This window comes from Pteropus medius, unplaced genomic scaffold (genome assembly GCF_902729225.1).
Source record: "Pteropus medius unplaced genomic scaffold, Ma_sr-lr_union100, whole genome shotgun sequence".
Classification (NCBI taxonomy): domain Eukaryota; kingdom Metazoa; phylum Chordata; class Mammalia; order Chiroptera; family Pteropodidae; genus Pteropus; species Pteropus medius.
In genome coordinates this window covers 4,344,585-4,367,217 of record NW_024352785.1, presented here as the reverse complement: position 1 = coordinate 4,367,217, position 22,633 = coordinate 4,344,585, and the positions used below count along the sequence as shown (strand labels likewise).

The 22,633-nt window shown below is 37.8% G+C and overlaps 1 protein-coding gene across 1 annotated transcript in view; it reads left to right on the top strand.

Annotated features, from left to right (window-relative positions):
* FBXL17 (F-box and leucine rich repeat protein 17) overlaps nt 1–5,969 on the top strand; it is a 439,190-nt gene extending 433,221 nt beyond the window's left edge. Inside the window, exon 9 of the mRNA XM_039848409.1 lies at nt 3,124–5,969. Coding sequence (XP_039704343.1) covers nt 3,124–3,264 — 141 coding nt within the window. The 3' untranslated portion in view covers nt 3,265–5,969. The remainder of the gene's footprint in view (nt 1–3,123) is intronic.
* The last annotated feature ends 16,664 nt before the right edge of the window (nt 5,970–22,633 follow it).

Below are 22,633 nucleotides of genomic sequence, written 5' to 3'. Positions count from 1 at the left end.
TCACAGTGTTAGGCATATCATTGCTTTTAATCCTTTATAACAGTCTTATGATATAATTACTTTTATCCTGTTTTTACAGTTGAGAAAACCAAATCTTAAAGGAGTAAAGTGAAACCAGGATTCAGAGCCGTTTTCGGCTGACTCTAAAGTCTGTGGTATGAACCACGGTTGCCATGTTTCTTCTCTTTTTTGTGCACAGCTCAATAGCCTTAAAAATAAAAGCAGAGGCTTTTATTCAGGTAGAAGAGAGAGGCAAGTAAAGAGATGATTGCAGTGCAATATGAAAGTGCTTAAATAAAAGACAAACCTTGCAGGGTGCCAACCATGGGTGCGCAGAGAAGGGGTGGCGAGCTAGACTTGCTTAGGGAAGGCTTCCTGAAGAAGGGAATTCCTGAACTGAATGTGGGTTCCTCAGGAAATTGTTGGTCTTTGTGGTTAGTACATTAGTGTCTGGCTTTGCCTTGCTCTTGGGTTTCTATGTTTTATTTGTAGTTTGTTATCGTCTTATCATTTATTCACTGATAACTGGGCCTGGCTCATGGATATAAAAAATGATCGTGGCTTTTATGGATCTTACGTTAGAGCAAAGCGATCATAAACTAACTTTATAAGTACTATGCAAGAAAAGTAGGCAATATTGGAAGAGTGATTTACCTAGAAGCCTTACCTAATTTAAGGGAGCGGAGTGGGGATAGGGCAGTGATCAGAATTACCAGGGGAAATGACATGGAATTTAAGAACTCAAGAATGAGTAGGGTTAAAAAGGTGAAGGGAAACAATAACCAAGATATGGAAACAACTTAAATGCCTATCGGCAGGCAATTGGATAAAGAAATTATGGTTCATATATACAATGGAGTATTACTCAACCATTAAAAAAAATGAAATCCTACCATTGCAATGGCATGGATGGACCTAGAGGTTATTATGCTGACTGAAATAAGTCAGACAGAGAAAGATAGATACCATATGATTTCACTTATATGCGGTATCAAAGGAACAAAAAGAACAAACTCATCAAAAACAGACTCACAAATATAGTGAACAATTTGGTGATGGACAGAGGGGAGGGGGATTGGGAGGCTGGGAGAAAGGGGTGAAGTCTTAAAGAAGTACAAATTAGTAGTTGATAGTCGGGCACGGGCTTGGGGACCATGGAAGAGGGAATGTAGTTAGCATTAATATGATGACTACGTGGAGGGCCAGAGGAGGGAGGGAGCAATAGGGAGAATTGTTTTATGAACATTATAGATGTCTAACTAATGTACTGTATACTTGAAACTAATTTAAATAAATAAATTTATTTTTTTTAAAAAAGATTACAAAATAAGTGAAGGAGAATATAATCAATAAAATTGTGATAACTCTGTATAGTAACAGATGGCTAGTAGACTTAAGGTGATCACATCATAAAGTATATAAATGTCAAATCACTGTGTTATACACCTGAAACTAATATAATATTGTATGCCAACCATATACTTTAATTTAATTTTCTTTAAATGAATGGAGAGTAGGCATGAGAAGATGGTTTTAAGGAGGAAGTGCATTAAAAAGTATTCCAGGTAAAGAGAACAGCATGTGCATAGGACTTGAGGCCAGACAGAATTTGGACAGCCTGATAATGTGAAATTAGGTTGGGTGACTGGATAGTATCAAAAATATGCTAGAGAGATATACAGGGCTCAATGATATATGACATTCTAAGTGTACTATTATAAACTGCCTCAACGTAAGCAAGACTTAGAACATAAATTTAAATTTAAAAAATAAAAAATTATGTTGCTTAAAACTCTTGATATTCTCAAATCTAATTTATATATCAGTTTTTCTTTTTTACTCAAAATTATTTTCTCATTTTTGAAAACAAAATGTTATATATCATATCTACGTTATAGAAAGATTTAATCGTATGGCTTGGTTGAATTTGGAATAAACATTGATTTAAATACAAGCAAGTCTTGAATAGGGAGATATTCTGACAAAGGTTATCCTCAATACAATATTGAAATACCAACTCTCAATTTAAAAAAAAAAAAATACATTGTATGTAGCATAGTGTTCCAAATCACCCAGAAAACTCCATATTATTTTAGAATAGTGCAGATGACTGAATGTCATAGTCGTCATACTTCTAAGCAGGCTTTCAAAGCAAACAGCAAGGGTTTGATGCTGTTTAAGACTTTTCCTGGTGGTCCTGATCTTTTTCAATAATGGACAGACATGGAGAGGGAGCACAAAAATGTGTTTCACAAGTACTTTCTTTCAGACCAGCTTACTTAGTATAAATGAAATATTGATGTATTCGAAAATGCCCAGATGTTCAATAAAGATTTTAAATAAAGCTACCTAAAAGTTGTGGTTCTTAGGTTAATCATTTATTTATCTAAAGGATGAAGGAAGCTGTCTACTTCTGTGATATGAACTGCAATCAGCTTTAAAATAATTGACAAATTAATCCCTTCACAGCACAGCAATTGTAAAGGTGTTAGTTTTAATTAGGCCTGTCTGATTGCCTTGTCTAATCAAGAATCAAGGTGGTATCTTTGATGGTTAAGGTCTAGTGGGGCCATCCCTGACCTGCCAACCATGTATGTTTTAATTATTGATTCCTCACATTTCAGCACTTTTCACAAAGAGTCTTGAAGTTTGCAATACCTTAACATTTAAAGGGAAGAAAAATCAACATTTTCTCCCAACACTTCCATCTAGAATCTTGTGTATCCTCTCCACCAATCTACAATTTTGTCCTAAAAACTCTGTCAGGTTGATGACTAAGTCAAATGCACATTCAAATGCTATCTTACTGCAGCCTTACCTCCCAAGCACTAGATTTTCAATGGACACTATTAGGATCTCAGCAAGTCACAGTCACTTATGCTTCTAGAAAACACAGTTGATTTCTTGATATCATATGTATTTTAAAAAGTCAGTAAGGGAAAATGTAGTACATAGGAAACCAGGGAGTTCAGACAAAAAGGGACACAGCTCTTTTCACTAAACACTGCAGAGAAGGAATGGGGGGAGGGGGTTCTTAGCGCCATTAGCGTCATGCCAGTGGGCGTGGGCAGCTGGCCGTTTCAGTGGTCCCTGTGCATGACGGTGGCTCTTCTTCGGTTACAGGTCAATGAAGTGACGGTGGAACAGCTGGTGCAGCAGTACCCTCACATCACCTTCAGCACCGTCCTGCAGGACTGCAAGAGGACCTTGGAGAGAGCCTATCAGATGGGCTGGACCCCCAACATGTCTGCCGCCTCCTCCTAACACTCCTGCCCAGGCTTAGATCCACTTGGATCACTCAGCAGGGCAGAAAGGAATTGTAGATTTGGGGTGGGTGGTCTCCTGGAAAGGTTTTAACTGTCACATGTCTATGTGTGTACCCAAGTGTGTATATTTGTGTCTCGTTTGCATACTGCACAGCATAAGCGCAATTGCTATTTATTCTCAGGTGAGCTGGGTTTTTTCTTAAAAATTAAAGATTGTGAAAGCCGGAAACCTTTTAGTTTTCAGTTCGAAGGCTTATTTCTCTAGAAAGATGTTCCGTTCCTACCATGGAGTCAAAAAAAATCAAATATATTATTTCGAGCTCCTAATTACTGCCACTTGATGATACCCCAAAATGAAGGCTATTGCCTTCTTTTCTAGTGATAGAATTGTGCATGTCTACTGATGACAACCAGAACATAGGTGAGGTTACACTAATTAGAAGCCTGGAAACCTTTTCGAAATTTCAAGTCCATGTACACATATAGGTTCTCACACTCTCTCATATGCATGCACCTGTGCCCGCATATGCATATCAGGGCAGTTTCTTTCTAGATCATTTTCTGACAGAGGGGCCTTCCTCCAGGCCACTGAGAGAGCGTGCCAGCCACAGGTGGCCAGCTTGCTATCTGGTAGGCAACTTAGGGACTAGAGAAGATAAAGCCTTTTGTAAAATTTTTCTGTGGAGGCAGCAATCTGAACTCCTCTGGCCAGCTCACAGAAGTTAATTATTCATTATTCTACAAATGCATTCTGTTGAGTAATACATTTTTTAGTTGGGTTTTATGTTAACATTATGTTAGCTTTTATTTCATGCATAGTAACTGGTCTGGATATATTTTAATGATATTTTGAGCTAATTTTAGCATTATCCACATTAAAGCCACCAATGTAATTAATGGTGTGAAGTTATTTTTTAAAAATCTACAGATCACTTAATTATTTTTGTTAATTTGGGTAATTATGAAATTATATTTCTGAGATTTGGGGGGAGTCACAATAGAAGATTAATGAGTGAGATGTAAGTAGACAATCTTTTTTTTTTTTTTTTTTTTGCTTTGCTTTGCTTTGGGCTTTAGAACAGGTTTTTTGGATATATGCATGTTATTTTTTGAATAGTTCTTATGCTACTGCAAAAGTCTATTGCTGGTTAATGTATGAGTTAAGAAGAAATATTATAAAATCTTTTCATTAAGATTCTGTTTACACTTGTCAGAAATAAGCATTTCTTTGTTTAAAGATTGACACCTTTCAGTTAAGAAAATATCTATCAGTAAATGAATATAAGTTTTGATTTCACACATCTTTACAATTAATTCATATTAGGGACTCAGGCTCAACTAACCTTTCCTGTGTCCAGATTTATAATCAAGACAGCAGGGAGCCTTTTTACACTAAAGAGTGATTATCTTTCCCAGTAGAGCTAGGTACAAAACCCTGACTTGGGAGTTTTGCTATTTATTCTTCCCCAAAGTGGACATAGCTGTTCTTTGGTCTTTAACGGTGATACTAAAGTTTGAGTTGTTAAACCACATTGCTAAAATGAGACTAGCCATAAGAAACAAGAAATAGCTTTACATTCAAATGCCATTCACTTACTCATAATGACTCCAAAAAATGTAAACAACTCTTTCTTTTGTTATGTCAACATGTTTCTGCTGTGGCATCTTTTTTTGCTTTTAATCCCAGTTAGGGAAATCTAGTAAGTAACCACCAAGGGTATTTTTTTTTTTTTTAAATCACTAAATGGGTTACTAATTTAACTTGAAGGGAATAAAATTTGTGTAAGAAAAAAAGCTGTTTACTATTAATAAATTGTAGTTCTTACATATCAAACTATATCATTTTCATATTCATTTCCCCTCCATTGAAAAACTATCTTAAATCATAATATTTTAACTGGTTTTTAATCCAAAACTAATTTATAAGACAGTATGTATAGTAATAGTAGCTTGAGTGAATAAGCAAAATTTTAATTTTTATATATGTCACACTATATTTTAAATAGTTAAAAAAGACAAAAGAAGGAAGAGCCATTGATGATATAGATGGTGCCATTTCAGTTCAAAGTTGTAATAATCTTTGGAGTGTTACAGTTTGGTTGTCAAATGGTTTCAGAAGTGTATAATTGATTTTTGTTTAATGTTGCGTTGTTCGAATCTAAAGTACAGCACTATAACATGCTTCAGCTTGGGGTGGGTGGTGGGAGGGGACTTGCACTTAATTCTTTAAGTTGTTGGCTAATCCAGAAAGCCTGATGCAACATAACCTGGAAAACTGCTTTGGTGTTTTTGTAGAAATCTGTAGAAATATCATATCTAGCCTCAAAGCATTAATCTCAAAAAACAACCAGAAAAAGCATTACCCTGAGTGATCTTATGATGGTTGTTGAATGTGTTCTCATTAGATGCTTTACAAGGAGGCTTAAAATGATTTTTCTGGGCAATATAGAGTTTCTTTTTTTTGCTTAGAATGTCATAAATATATGTGAACATGTTTATTGCAGGGCTTTTTATCTTCTCCAAAATGTCAGCAGTATTTTCAGAATAAAGACTATAAAATACATTGCTGTAGTGGAAAATTCTGGTCCTTTGTCTTTAACGTCTTTTTGAGTGGATAAAGGAAATTCACCCAGTTTGTAGTTTCTCTATTTCTGTGAATCTTTTGACCTTGCAATGGGTTGCAATAAAAGAAAAACAAAACCTCGTGTCTTTTGATTTATTTTACAGAGAATAAATGGCCTCCCTGATGCCAGTTGGGTGTGAGGCATGGAGCAGTCCGGGTCCTTTTGTTTTTACTATGGACTTTACGTAGGTTTGACTAACTGAAAATAATAAGACAGTTTAGGAGATTCTAATTTGGTTTGATTACTGAGATAACATAATCTTCTAGGGTTTAAACAAGTGGTTTGTTTCAAATCCCATTCCCGAAACAGTCATTTATTTAGCCATGTTTTCAAGTTTTCAAAAGTAAATAAATATACTTATTGAGTTAAAAAAAAATATGCCAGGCACTGGGCATTTAAAGAGCCTATCCTCTAGTTGCTCATGTTGTAGCAAGGAGCTGCTCTTGAAAATTAGCAATAGCCGTGAAATATATCAGATGTAATAATGTGTGTGGTTGGAGGAAGCAACCATTGGACAGAGTGGCACCTTTGGGAAGGAAGAGCGTCACAGAGGAGGAGCTATTTTAAAAAAATTAAATATATTAGAGGGACAGCAGTTAACATTATATACCTTTCAAGTATACAATTCTATAATACACCATCTGTAAATTGCATTGTGTGCTCACAACCTAAAGTCTATTCTTCTATCACCGTATATTTGACCCCCTTACCCTCTTCATCCTATGAGTCCATTTTGTTTGATTTTGCTCTCTTGTTTTTATCTCCCACAAAGAGTAAAATCATACTCTTTTGTCCTTTTCCATCTGACTTATTTCTCTTTGCATGAAGACCTATCCATGTTGTCTCAACTGGCAACTTGCCTTTCATCATTTCTTTTGGCTGAGTAATATTCCAAATGTATATATGCACCACATCTTACCCAGTCATCAGCCGAAGGATACTTAGGTTGTTTCCATGTCTTGGCTATTGTGAATAATGGCACAATGAATGTAGGGATACATATATTTTTACAAATAAGTGCCTTTGAGTTTTAGAAGTAGATACCCAGAAGACAGATTGCTGTGTCTCACGGTAGCTCTATTTTTAATTTACTGAAGAACATCCATACTATTTTCCATAGTGGCTGTACCAATGTACATTCCCACCAACAGTGTACAATGATTCCCTTTTCTCCATATCTTCTCTAACATTTGTTTTTTCTCATCTTATTGGTAATAGCCACCCTAACAGGTGTGATGTTGTTTCTCGTTGCGGTTTTGATTTGCATTTCCCTTACAGCTAGTGAAGTTGAGCTTCTTTTAAGTATCTGTTGGCCTTGTGTTTGTCTTCTTGGGAAAAATGTCTCTTCGGGTCCTCTGCCTATTTTTTAATTGGATTGTTTTGTTGTTGAGTTATATGAGTTGTTTACGTATTTTGGATGTTAGCCCCTTATTAGAGGTATCATTTGCAAATATCTTCTCTCCTTTAGTTGGTTGCCTTTTATTTTGTTGTTTGCTTTTGCTGTGCAAAAGCTTTTTGGTTTGATATAACCCCAGTCATTTATTTTTGCTTTTATTTCCCTTGCTTTTGGGATCAAGTTCACGAAAACCTCTCTGAGACTAAAGTCCTTAAGTTTATTTAGTACTTCTCTTTTCTTCTATGTATTTTATTGTCTCAATCTTTAAACCAAATTACTATTCAAATCTTTGTTCCATTTTGAGTTAATTTTTGTATGGCGTCAGAGAGAAATCTAATTTCTTTTGTATGTGGCTTTCCAGTTTTCCCAACACCATTTATTGAAGAGGCATTCCATTCTCCATTGTATGTTTTTGGCTCCTTTGTTGAAAACCAGTTGCCCATATATATGTAGGTTTATTTCTGGGATCTCAATTCTGTCCCATTGGTCTGGGTATCTGTTTTTCTGTCAAAGCCATGCTGTAGTTTTGTAGTATAATTTGAAATCAGGGAGTGTAATACCTACCTCCAACTTTGTTCTTTTTTCTCAGGATTTCTTTGGCTATTTGGAATCTTTTGTGATTCCATACAAATTCGAGGATTTTTTGTTCTGTTTCTTTGAAAAATGCCTTTGGGATTATGATGGGGATTGCATTAAATCTGTATATTGCTTTGGGTAATGTGGCCATTTAACTATGCTAATACTTCCAATCTATGAACATGGAATATCTTTCCATTTCTTTATGTCTTCTTCAGCTTTTCAACAGTGCCTTGTAGTTTTCAAGGCATAGGTCCTTCACTTTGTTTATTCCTAGGAATTTTATCCTTTTTGTTGCAATTGAAAATGGAATTATTTTTTTCATTTCTTTTTCTGATAGTTCAAAAACATTGATTTTATATCCTGCAACTTTATTAGTTTATTGTTTCTAATAGTATTTTGGTAAAGTCTTCAGGGTTTTCTACACATAGAATCATGTCATCTGCAAATAGTGACGGTTTTACTTCTTCATTCCCAGTTTCGATGCCTTTTATTTCTTTCTCTTGGCTGATTGTTCTGGCTAGGATTTTCAATATTCTGTTGAGTAACAGCGGTGGGAGTGGGCATCCTTGTCTTGTTCTTAACCTTAGAGGAAAAGCTTTCAGTTTTTCACCATTGATTATGACATTAGCTGAATGTTTGTCATATATGGCTTTTATTATGTTGAGATACTTTTATACCTATTTTATTGTTTTAATCATAAATAGATGTTTTATCTTGTCAAACGTTTTTTATGATACATCTATTGGTATGATCATATGTTTTTTTATCTTTTATTAATATGATGTCTTACATTGATTGGTTTGCATATGTTGAACCGTCCTTGCATCCCAGGGATGACTCCACTTGATCATGATGTATTATCTTTTTAATGTATTGTTCTATTAGATTTGCTAGATTTAGTTTAGGATTTTTGCATCTATGTTCATTAGAGATATTGACCTATAATTTTCTTTTTTGTATTGTCCCTGCCTGGTTTTGGTATCAGGGTAATGTTGGCCTCATAAAATAAGTGAAGAAGTATTCTGGGGAGAAGCTTTTAAGAAGAGTTTGAGGAATAGCAGGAATTTACCGAACTTACTGTGGGGAATGAAGGGAGGGCAACATGAAAAGTGGAAAAAAATATGTACAGTGGCATGAGAGAATGAGACAGAAAAGGCAAGTTCAGGGCCTTTGTGGTAAATGAGTAAAGTAGGAGGGTATATTCTGTAGTGGCAGAAAGTGGGAAAAGATTCTAGAGCTAATAATCATAAACTTTTCATGGCCTACTAAAGAGATCGGACTTACGGAAAAAAGTCGGATCCACTAGAAAAGTCTTGCCCTGAATTCTTTCAACAGGTAGAAATTTAAATACAGGTCTCTATTTCTGGCAATATAGTCAGATGAAGATCCTGAAAGATTTTCTGCTAGGTAACATTTAAAAGTTTTTATTAAAATATTTAAACCCTTTTAATTGACTGGATGTGCCTGCAGGAAAGGAAAAAAAACCTTTTGTGGCCAGGATCAGAATGGGGACATAAATCTAGACCAGAGGTCAGCAAACCATAGCCCCTGGCCCAACATAGCTAGAGATATTTTTGTAAAGTTTTATTGGAACATGATTACATGCATTTGTGTATGTACTTTATATGGCTGCTTTCTTGCTACAACAGAGAGTTGAGTCATTTTGACAAAAGCCATGTGGTCCATGAAGTCAAAAATTTTACTATCTAGTCCTTTACAGAAAAAAGTTTGCTAACTCCTGGTCTAGTGGACTGGTTCTCAGAGTGTGGCCCCCAGACCAGTCGCATCAACATCACCTGAGAACTTGCTAGAAATACAAATACTTGAGCCCCACCTCAGACCTATTAACTCAGAGAATAAGGCCTAGCAATCTGTATTTTAGAAGATCCTTTCAGTGATGCTGATGCACGTGAATCCTTCACCTCTAGACAGATAAGCTTGGAAACTACCAGAATATGGAAACTATATTGATCACCATAGCCTCAGGAATGTATAAAGAGCTTTGGGCCAGTGAATAATGGGGAACTGAATCAGAGTGCACCTCACATAAAACCAAGATCCCTGAAAGGCAATAGCTTTTTACAAACAGTGAACTAAAATAAAACAAAACAAAAATTGAAGAGGCAGACAGGAAGAAAAATTACCATTTTCAGCCTTGGCTATTCATGTTTTTGTTTTATTTTTTGTTTAAGGTTCCTCTGCAAACCATGGGAATTAATAGCCACTGGCTACCATTCATATGAGTTTAGTACCTGAATCTACACTATTAGCATAGTTTATGTTGCTTATAATTGTATTTTTAAAAGGATTCATTTTTGTCATGCTCATTGCCTGACAAAAGCAGACAAAAATCATTCCTGGGGAAAGGTAACCCTCAATCCAGCCTCAAAAGAAACCCCACAAATAGAGTGCCAGCTAATATAAATTCAATCTAAAATCACAAAATAAACCATTATTACAAGTCAACAAAAAAAAAACACAATAGATCTACATCTTCAAAGTCTTCATTATTAGATTTTATAATATATAATACAAAATTAATATTTGATACATTCAAAGATATAAAAAAATTATTTAAAAATATATAAGAAAAAGAAACTACCCCAAATGAACAGACTCACTTTTAAAAGAAATAGAATTTTTAGAAATGAAATAATAATTGAAAATTAAAATGGAAGGCTTGAGGCAATTCAGCTAAAGGGAGAATTTTAAACTGAAAGGTAGATCCGAGTAAAGTAAAAGGAAATTTTTTTAAAAAATAACGGGTTTTTTCTTTTGTATGGATAATTTCCTTATGGAAAACTGAGACATTAAGACACATGGGATGTAGTATGAGACTTTCCAACGGTCTTTCTAATCTTTCAGAAGAAAAAAGAATAGGGGAAAGGTAATGTTTAAAGAGATAATGGAGTTTCCATTTGTTTATAGAGAAGGGAACAAGATGTTAGAGGAGAATATCAAAGGCTTTGTTTTGGATGCGTTAATTTTAAGATGCTCATTAGACATCCAAGTAAGTATATTGAATATGCAGGTGAATATAGATATCCAGTTCAGAGGAGAGGTACATAGATGGTCTATAAGTGTCATTTAAAACCAAAGCCTGTCTGAAATCATTATCCTCAATCATGAGCCATTAGTTTGATAGAAAGAGAAGCCTAAGGACCATGTCTTGCGCATGCCAACAATTGGAAGTCAGGGAAAGGGAAACTCTTCAAAGGAAACCGAGCAGGAATAACCCAAGAGGGAGGAAGAAAACGAGGAGTGTGTTCTGTCCTAGAATCAAGTGAAAACAAGCCAAGTGAAATGAGCTATTATTTAGGGACACAAGTATATTTATGAAAAGGTTAACAACTGTAAAATTTCTGAGTGGTGATTACCTTTGGATGAGCTGGGATTGCAGGACCACATGGACCAAATAGAATCAACTGAACCTGTAGATTCTATTTTATAAGTGGAAGGATGGCTCGTCCAGTACTTGGTTTATTAAAATGCTATGTTTTATATCAAATATTTTATTAAATTTTAAAAGAAAAAAGTTTTACACCTCATTTAAATTGATTGATCATCAAGAATTGCTAAACCTAGATGTAAGTTTCCAACATGTTTGGTAGTAAAGATTAGCTCTGTGTGAAGCAGAATTTACACAATGCCATGTCTAACCAGGTGGCAGAGTGGGAAAACACACTAGTCTCACCCTTCTCCTCTCCTGTTCTGGGAGCATAGCACTGCATAATTTCCTGGTTTCTATCTGACCATCATTGGAATTCTAAGCAGAACAGCTGTCCATGTGGTGCTGAGGCAGCTGTGAGAATTCTTGTGGCATATCTGTCATGTCATTACCACAGGAATCAAAGAACAACTACACTGTTTTGTAAAGCAGTTGGGGGGGCCTTTCATTATCATTTTATTTTTAATTATACAGACAAACCTGGCATCAGAACCTTTGAGTAAAACAGAGACTTGTCTGATAATGTGATAATTTGTAGTTGAAATGAACAGTCAGGGTCAAGTTATCAATTTTATTAAATGAATAAACCACTATTTATTTATCCATACAACCACTAGTGGATACTAGGTTCTTTCCTGTTTGGGGTATTATGCTTATTAAAATTAATTCATTTCTTGATATATTTTGTAGATCCTAATGCAGCAATATAGTTCCCTTAGTCCTTGAAACGCAACCATCTTCAGAAAATAAACTTCAGAAAAGTAAAATCATCTCTAAGAAATAACCCTAAAGAGCATCCCTTTTCCTGTGATTCTGCTTGGCTAATTAAACTATGTATGAGTGCCATTAGCCTAGGAAAAGAGAAACATCCAAAGGACAAGCATTTGTTTCAGCTCTTTTATTCACATTATAAATATGGGTGATATGTTCTTAGAGTGGAATTACTAGGTCATAGGATATGTGTGTAAACATAGACCTTATGAGAAACTGTCAAATTATTTTCTGAAGTGGCTATACCATTTTCTAATACTACCAGTTTCGATGAAAGAGAGTTCAAATTATTCCACACCCTCACCAACATTTGATATTGTCAGTCTTTTAAAACTAACCATTTTAAGGGTCCATTAGAATTTTAATTGGGATTTTATTTCAATATCTAGATAAATTTGAGGATAATTGACGTCTTAACAATATTGAGTCTTATAGTCCATAAACAAGGTATATTTCTCTATTAAAGTCTTCTTTAATTACTCTCAACAATGTTTGTACCTTTCAGAGTAGCGGTACTGATTTTATTAAGTTTATTCTTGTGTTGTATGCACTTTAATCTACTATAAATGTAATTTAAATTTTATCATTTTTAAATTGTTTGATACTAGTATATAGAAGTGCAGTTACTTTGATGTATTGTCTTCTTATCTAGCAAACTTGCTAAATTCACTTACTAGTTCTTAGTAGTTGCTTCTCAGATTCCTAAAAATTTTTAATCCAAAAAATCCACAATAATAAGGATAATACTTAATTTTTTCTAATCTGTATACCTCTTACTTCTTTTACTTGATTTATTGTGCTGACTTATCACCTTCAGTGCAATATTGAATAAACATAATGAGAGCTGACCTCCTTGTTACTGATCTTAGTGGGAAAGCATTTAATCTTTTATAATTAAATTTGACCTCAGGTGTAGAGTTTTGTAGATGCCCTTCATAAGATTGAAAAGATTCACTTTTGTTTTTAGTTTACTGAGAGATTTTATTACAAGTAGATATTGAATTTTGTCAAATGTTAGTCTTAATTTTTTACTATCTGCCCTCATATTTATCATTTCTGTTAGTCTTCATTACTTTGTATTTATTAATTTTCTTCTATCATTTTTCTTCATCCTAAAAAACTTCTTTTTAGTATTTCTTAAAATCAATTTATGTGATCACATACATTCCCTCATATATTTTATTCTGTTATATTACAACCTCATAATATTCATTTGTTTCTCTGATTGAGCTTAGATATTTATTTTTTACATGTTTTAAAGAATTCCCCCAGTGAAATCATAGGGCCAAAGGTTTTCTGTGGAAAATTTTTCTATTTGGGTGTTATTGTTTTTGGGGGGGATGTTGTTTCATTTTGTTTTGTTTTGTATCAGAACAACATAAGGAATTTTTTTCAGTGCATCTGAGTTATATATTTGTATAAAGTTGTTCATAATCCCTTGTTATCTTTTCAATGTTTGTAGGATCTATATTGATACTCCTTTTCCATTCTGCTATTGATGATTTGTGTTTTCTCTCTAAATAAGCCTCCACAAGTTCAAGATCATCAGCTAATAATCTAACTGCCTAATGGAAAAAGTAAAAAAAAAATTGATAGATGATAACAGAAGCTGGAATGTAAACATGTAATCTCTTATGTCCTGTGTATAATAATAATTTTAAAAAAAAACCTAATAGGTACATGAAGGAAAAGGAAAATTTAACTCATACTCAAGAAAAAAATCAGCCAGTTTGACATAGACCTGATAATGATTCAGATATTGTAACTAGCAGGCAAGGACTTTAAAAGAACTATTGTAAATATGCCCAAGTACTTAGGGAAAAAATGGTCATAATGAGTGAACAGATGGGGAATCTCAGCAAAGAAATGGAAACTATATTTAAAAATGGAAATTCTAGAACTGAAAAGTATAATATCGAAATAGAAAACTCGAATATGGGTTTAAGAGCAAATGTGAGTTGGCAGGAGAGTCAGTGGATGTGAATGTGAATATATAGCAAGAGAAATGATCTAATCTGAAGAATGGAGAGAAAAAAGTTGGGGGTGGGGAAAAGAACAAAGCCCCACTAGCCTGTAATTAGAACAAGGGGCTTAATATATATACAATTGGAGTTCCAGACAAAGGAAGAAAAGAATGGAGGAGAAAAACATTTGAAAAAATAATAGCCAAGTCCCTGTAACTTGGAGAGTCTTAAACTCCCAACTCTTTCTCGCCTATGTTGGCAGAGCTGAAATATCTTTTCACTCTTCTTAGCCTTTCAGTTGTTGCTTTCGTTGGGCTGTTTATAGTCTTCCCCACGTGTGCGCAGAACTGTAGTCAACCAAAGCTTGGCTGAGAGTTTATATGTAGATTCTGATGGGTCCCTTTCATTTCCAGGATTTCCTCACTCAATTTCTCATCTCTTGGACTCTTCTCTGACCCTCTAAGTCTAGAGACAGCAGCTTTCTGTTCAGGTTCAAACCTTCCCTAGTACCATGCAGTCTGGGGAGTGCCCTCAAGGGAAGAGTCATATAAAAGTGTATCTTGCCCAAGGAATGTGATTTCCTTCTTTAAATGCTGAATTCTTTTAATAGCTGCCCTCTTTTGGTTGTTCTACAGTGACTTCAAGAGAGTTTTGTTTGTTTGTTTGTTTATTTGTTTGTTTTCTCCCAGAGTTTAGTTATTGTCTGTGGGAGAATAAGTCCAATACGAGCTGCTTACTACTACCAGAACCATAACTCCTAAGAAAGAATGTATGATTTTAAAGAGGCCGCATTTAGACGTACCAGTGGAATGCTTTTAGTGCTGCACAGGCACTTCGTGCAGGAACAGAGATAGCTCATGGCCTCCCAATACTCACATTCTTTTTCTTCCTCAGGAATAGAGCCCCAATCTAACGTAGAGTCACAGTGCACATTTCTCAGTCTCGCTTGTGGCAACAGAAGTTCTGGCTAGTGAGATATAAGCAGAAATTATTGGGAGGGAATTTATGTAAGTCTCTTTAAGAGAGAGACAGATAGCAGAAGAAAAGCCCTCTTCTCCTCTATATTTCTTCTCACCTTCCAGCATGTGGGGCGGACATAATAGTTGGCATTTCAACATCCATCTTGAATCATGAATTAACAATAAACAGATAAAACAAAAAGTTAAAAGTGAGAACCCGTTTTCTGCAGAGCCACTACATCAGATCTGCCTACCATTAGACTTCTTTTAAGTGAATGAGATATACATGTTTATCTTGTTCTAGACATCGTTAGTAGGAGTTGATGCTAATCCTAATTGATATGAGTGCAACGAGGCTCTCATGTAAGAAATGTACCAATAAGTACAAGTGTATCCATTGTATAGGACTTTTATCAAAGAAGAAAGTAGGTGACGTGGAGAAGTTATTAGCCTGCAAACCAAAGACCTGAATTCTAGTCCTACCTCTTTCTACTATAGCTACATAGTTTTGAACAAGTCTCCCTCTCCAGGACGTAGTTTCCACATCTGTGAAAATGTCTTATTAAGTTAAATAGTCCCTAATTTTCCTTCCCCCATTTCACCAAAACTCTCCATGACATAGATCACATTTTTGCTATTTTTTCTTGAATTTGATCATAAGTTTTTACTTATAAATGAAACTCCCTTTATCTCTCAGTTTCTAAGAACATATTGTGACCAAAATCAAAGTGTTCATGTTCTCATTGATCTTAGTCTCTTGACTTTATATTTTGAATGGAAAGAATAAATTTTTGCAGAGTGTCTCTCTGCTCACAAATATTTCCCTAATTTTTTAAGAGGCTGGATCCAGTCAGTGGCACAAACCAAAAAAAACACATTTTCTGCAGTGCTGAGGCTCAGGACTGTGGCTGAGATGATGAAATGGTTTTATTTTCTAGATGACTATTTTTTCAAACTAGAAATATGTTTTGCATCAGTGATGTGTTAAGGTCAAGTCAAGAAAAGAGACAATGTGTCCCATGTCACGGAGACCAGGATAATGAGAGTGTTCTCTGGGAACTGGCTCGGAGGCTGTTCATTTCACCGGCAAAAGGTTATAGCAGACTGATTGCTTCTCATTTGATGTCTTAAATTAAACTGCTGACATGGCCTGCCTCAGAGTAAGAAACATACGTGTTTGCCAAACAGATCCTAAAGAAAATCCCTGTGTGAGAGAGTGGGTTCCTTTAGCTGCAGCCTTTGAGGCTTTTCTGTTTTAAGGTATGCTTAGGAACTGAACCAGGTTTTCAACTGCAGTGCTGTTCCTGAAGTGTTCGTGAGGGGGGCCTGGTGGATCCGAGGCTTGGTGCCTTGTCAAGGTGTTATGGGTAGAAGCTGGTAAGTGCGATTTTGAAAGATCAAACATTATGGTGTACATGAGATCAAAGAGGAATTGCTGAGGATAGAAAGTTACCTACAAAAGATTCTTTTTAGCTATTCCCCTCCTTTCTGGCCCTGCCTCACTTTCCTCTAGGTACATCTCCGCCCACCACCAAATCAGAGCTAACAGAAGACCAAGTGTCCTGGTGAATAATCCCCAGAGCAGCAACATCAGCATCACAGGTCCTACCCTGCATTTGAAAAAGATCTCCAGGTAATTCAGAAGTCCTGGTCCACACTTATCAGATAGGATTAGGCAAAGGTGTTGTACCAGGCAATTGTAGGTTTAGAGGATACAGCAGTGAATATAGCAGACAGATCCTGTTTTCCTTGAGCTTACATTGTAATGGAGGAAGAGGGAAAGTTCACTAAAGAAGCAGAAAAGTATTTCATATTTCTAGTGATGATAAGTATTAGGGCAGAGAAAGGGAACAAGGAGTGTTGAATGGAGTGAGAATTCCCACTTAGATGTGGTGATCAAGAAAACCTTTGCCGAGGGGGTGAAATTTGAACAGAACTGTAAAGGAAACAAGGCAGACAACCGGTGGGTGAGTAGTCAGAGGGCCTGAATTCCAGTCCTGGGTCTCCCCCTGTCCATGAAGTGAAAGATTTTGCAAGGTACTCAAACTTCCTGCCCTTGGCCTCTTCATCTGTCAATTAGGAGTGCAAATATATCATGCTTTCAAAGATCAGATATGATGCCTATATGCACAAGTGCTATTAACCTTATCAGCCAGGCTCTAGGCTACTTGGCCCTTTGCCTCTGACTCACAGGGCAACCAAATTGGTGTGGTTTGCAGTTGCAAATGGAAGTATAAAGAGTGGAGCTTTGCGTGCTCACCCTAAGTCCTCCCTGAATGCCATGCATAGCTGTGGCCTCTCATCTCAGAACGGAGGTGCCTCCACATGACCTCCCGTCACTGATCTCCTACCTCACATCCTCCCTACACTTCCTCCTTCTCACACTGTCACCTCCATGCCCAGACCTTTAATATTCGCTCCCCTCTAACATCTCCATGTCACCTTTTCCCCAGGCTATGATCCCTCCCCCGGGCGAGGACACTTCTACTTTCCTCTGGTGGGGAGTGTTCTGTTCCCCTCAACTCAGTAGCTCTTGCTGAGGCGACACATCCTCCTTGCTTCCATTCACTTGGGGCTGTGCGCTGTGTAGTATCTGTCTGCTTTGGGACCCGCGGAACTACAATATAAGTCCTCTCCTATGAACTTAAACTTGGGATGCTCAGTCTCTCCAACCTGATTGCTGAGTCAGTAGATAAAGTGACAGTAAAGCTGACCTACCTGTAAAGTGTCTCACTAATGTGACATTTGATGGAAGAGACCCCTAGGCAAGGGCTGTGCTGCAATTTACACTGTGGAGTTTACCCCTCACTAATAATCAGTTCCTTCCGGTTAATTTGAGAGGATGTCTGTATTTGGTGTTTCTGTAATTTTATTTTATGTTTTAGTTGAGTAAGTGTTGCTGAATATCTGTAGAATGTGTGATAATTTTTTTTTGTAAAAAACTCAATAAAAGAAACATTAACATAGAAAAATATTTTATGTTGTGTAAAACACTTGGCTCAGAAAATGTTTTAATGCATTATATCAAAATGCTACAGACGCTCAGCAGCTAGATTACAGGAGCGAGCTGTGTCTGGCACTGAAGGAGACCCAACTCAGGATTGTCAGGTTAGGAGAAGGGCACGGGGGGCCGGTTGGGGGGAGGCTGGGATCAGAAAAGGAACTGGGTATCAGAGGTTTCTCTTCAACCGAATCAGCAGTTATTCCGCACCTTCAGTGCAAAGCACTGTTCTGGGCTCCTTGGAAAGTATATTGATGAAAAATATATCCAACCTATCTTCCTGTGGTTGCAAGCTAGAGACAGTCTGGGTATAAACATTAATTAATTTGGCCCATCTTTGTGGGAGTTACTTTGAGCAAAGCATGTGCTAGATGCTGGGGAAATAAAGATAAGACAGATTTGGACTCTGCCCTTGGTTCTAACAGGAGTGAGAAACCATGCTCACAAGTTGTCATAAAAAATGTCAAATGTGGTGAGTGGTAGAGTTTGACATTAATGGTTTTATATCATATTTTTAAAAGGCTCGCAGCCTGTTTAATGGGCTTTTGTTCATAGAATTTTGGCGACTTATAGAATAGCCAAGATCTTGCTTCCCTCTGTCCATGCCGCCAACTCTCATTGAAATGCTCTTCACCCCTTGCACCTCTTTTTTTTTTTTTAATCTGACCTCATGGGTACCTCCCATAGTAAATGCTCGATTACCATGTATGCACTGAATTAACTGGACCTGCTGTGTGCGTGCCGGATGTATCCTAGTATCTTAGTCCACTTAACACACATGGGGTCTCTTAATCTTAATCACAACTCAAGTTGCCTAAAATCCACAGTATGGAAAAGAGTTTAATAATAGCGTTCCCTCCATCGAGGAGGACATATGGCCCTACATTCAGATTTCAATTTAAGTCTCAAGGGCTCCTTTGCAGAGGCTGCAAGCTTGCAGAATCCAGACCACAGACATCAGAAATGTTCTGTTCCTTTGAAAACATTTGGTTTGGGATGGTTGGCATTTACCACCAATTCCACTTCTAGTATTCTCTGCCAGCCCCGCCCTCCTTTTCTATTTATTACCTTACTGGAAACTTAACACACTGGAGCTGTCAATCCCCAAGAGCCAGCAATCCCAGACTCAAAGCATCTTCATGCAGGGTCTGAATTTTTAAGGGCATATAGGCCATTGTGGCTCTAAGTCTGTATCATTCCTAGACCAGGAAATTTAGGACTGCAATAACCTCTACTCCCAGCTCGTCGGAGAAAAAAGCTGAACATCTTGGTCCCCTTCTCAAGGGTTGCTGATCTCTTGACCTACACAAATGCAATAGTCATTGAGAAAATGTTAGGAGAGATATCATAAGGAAAGCTGAAGATATTGGAGCCTTAATATGCCACTTTTGAGGCCTTAAGAGTCCTATGACTTAAAAGCATCAGTTTTTTTTCATTTCCCATAAAAATAATCTAACATTGGAGTAAAAGAAATAGGAAGTAGATCAATTTTTAATAAATACAAGCCACAAAATAAATTTAATAAATTATAAATGATAAAATTATTGAAAAATTAAATATTAAACATTCCCACATAAAAATGTAGAACATTTATTAATTAGGGAGCATTTTCAGAGTAATGCTTGCACTTTAAATTGCTCTTAACTTTTTAAACATGCGATGTTGTAGACCTATAGAAAGTGATCTCACTATATCTATATGGCTGGTCACACCAAAGGGCTGAGCCCTTGGTCAGCTCTCTGCAGGGTGGTCGGTGTAGGGTGGGCACAAGACGGCCGGAGAGAAGGTGGGAAATAGGGCCAGTTGTGGAATTTCCAGGACGGGCATTTTTGAAACAAGAGATTTCCCTTGTCCTGTTTGGATTTCCAAATGCAAGGAAGAACAAACAACATTCGATTGGACATTCCTGGCAGAAATCTGGAAGAAAGGTTCATATAGACACTTCTAGTTCTTTTTTAGGAGACTTAGGGAAATTTCTGGCCCAAATGCTTTTATTCTGGGTCTTCGACTGGAAAAGAAAAAGAAAAGACAATGAAAGAGGGTATCTGGAGGGGGACAAGCTTTCATTTTTCTTCCCCTCAGACCGTCATGGTGCTTTTTTTTTTTTCTTTTTTACTTTCTAATATAACCACAATTATTCTTTGATCCTTTTCGCCATCTTCCCCCTCCTTCTACAATGGGAAAATAAAGGGCTCAGTTTGTAGAATGCACGAGCCAGGAATCTCAGTGTGGCTTAGGTCCTGCATCCATTTCAGGCCCTGTTTCACGAAGTCTCTGCATTGCTGGGAGAGAGCTAGGTGGTGGACGCGGACATGCGCTGTGCCGATCCCCCATTAAGCGGACCTCCTGACTGGCAACAGAGGGTGAGTGCAGTTAACACCAGCCTCCAGCTGTCAGGTCCATCAACTGGCTTCTACAGCCTCAGCCATAGAAGCCAGTTGACCGGTCACACTCTTCCAGGGTAGCCTGATGTAGACTTTCAAAACAACACGCTTTCCAGAGCATCTCGCCAGGTAAGCCAAAGTTTTGCCAGGCGGGCATCACAGATCCACTTCTTCCTGAGACCATCCTGTCTCTTCTCCCTTCCCTTTATAAGTGTTAATCCCTAATACGTATCTTGCTCCCCAAACTGTTTCAGTGAATGCTTCTGAAGAATCACCTTTGCAACAGCTGATACTGAGAAACGACTGAGAAAACAGGGGGTGATAAAATGATATTTGAAAGCCAAATTACTCACAGCCCGGCTGGCAATTTGGGCCCATTTTCTGGCACCCGGTGGCGGTCCTATTGCTAAAACTTTCCTCAGGAGTGAATTGGGATGGTGTATTTGTAGCAGGGAATGTACTAGTCAGAGCAGTATGTAAGGCACCTGAAATTTCTGGAAATGTAGACCTAAAGACTGTGAGACTAAATGTCTATTGCTAAGTGCTGTGGATAGTCTACAGAAAGCTCATGAACAGTTGAAGACGAGTAACAGGCAACTGAAAGCCAGGGATGGGAAGGAAGCCTCTTTGCTCTCATGCAATGAAGCTCTCGTCTTCTCTAGCTGGAGAGCACAGCAAGCTGAGGACAAAGCCCAGGACTTCAAGTCAGAGTGGCTCAGCCAACCACGACGGGTCTGTTAACCCAAGGTCAGGGCCCTGGCTAGGAAACCTGGAACCTTGACACATAGAATAAGAACATCTGGCTGGATGCCCTCAAAGAATTCATGGGAATTCCCAGTGGGAGAACAACATTGCAGCTTCCTGGAGTTCTGAAACAAAGCTACATTATGTTTAGTGGAGAATTCTGTGCTTTTTGAAATACAGCTCCTAGCACACTGACAGGGTCCTCCTAGAGATAGAATGTCTGACTGTGGGTGGGATGGCCAACACATCCCCATTCGTCCAAGCCTTCCCTGGCTTTTTAATTTTAGCACTAAAAGTTCTACATCATGGGAACCCCCTCAGTCCTGTGCAAACTGGGACATTTGGTCACCCTGAGCACAGGACAATTAGTAACCAGGCAGCTTGCACTGCCCATCAGAGTTTGGGTCCTGTCAGACCCACCACATCAAAAGGTTGGGTAGGTCCAGCAACAATCCATCATGAGACGGATGTGATTCCTCTGGGATCAAGCAATTGTCCACTGATTTCCCTTTTCTGAAAGAGACCCACGGGAATCCTGGAAGTGATGCCCCCTGAACATATATGAAGAAGTGGATACAAGCAGCCCAAAGGGTAAACTGTAGTGGATAGTGAGATGTGCCTCCCAGACCTGCTTCGAGGAAGGAGTTGCCACCCAGCTGTGGAGAGCATGGGGTACACATAGCTCCAGCTGCCTGCTTTGTCACAATCTGCCTCAGCCACAGAGGGTGCCTCACCTGAGGTCACACTCTTCCTGGGGCAGCTCTCATTTGGTGACTGATCGAGGCAGAACAGTATGAAGGCCTGGCCAATTTCGCCCAGCACAGTGTACTCTGATGGGCAATATTCACATTGGGTTGGTTGAGGTCAGTCAGTCTTATATCATAGTTTCATTTCTTCCTCTGCCTAATCTTGCCTTTTCTGCCTTTCCATTCACAGCCATTATTCCCTAAAAGATATCTCATACTCAGAATGCCATCTAAGCATCTGCTTCTAGATGGGTTCATTCCATTTCAGGGCTTGAAAGGATCTTTGGTTCCAGAACCAACCATCAGAGAACGGAGCTGAAGACTGCCTTCCAATTCTATGATGGATGCTTAGGAAGCCACCTTACAGGTAAGGAACTGTCCTGAGGCAATCACTGGGCAAAGTGGGCAAAGCAAGGCTGCAGCATGCCAAGTGGAGAGTCAAAGAAAAGCTCTAACCTACCTCTGGAATCAGTCTAGACCTCAAAGAGCAAAGTCTCTTTCAGAGCTTGATGGATCCTTGGCTGTGAAGGTTTGGAGCATATGGGACAGGCACAGCCTGTTAACATGAACGACCAGCATTGGACACAGATGTGGTGAGCAGATTGGTATCCCAAAAGAAGGTGATGAGAAGCTGCAGGGGATCTACTGATCACAGTGGCAAGCCCTATATTCATGTGGCCTATTAATTTGTCTGTCTCATCTTCTTCCCCAAACACCCTGTCTCTTATTCATGGCAGTGACTATGCCCAAT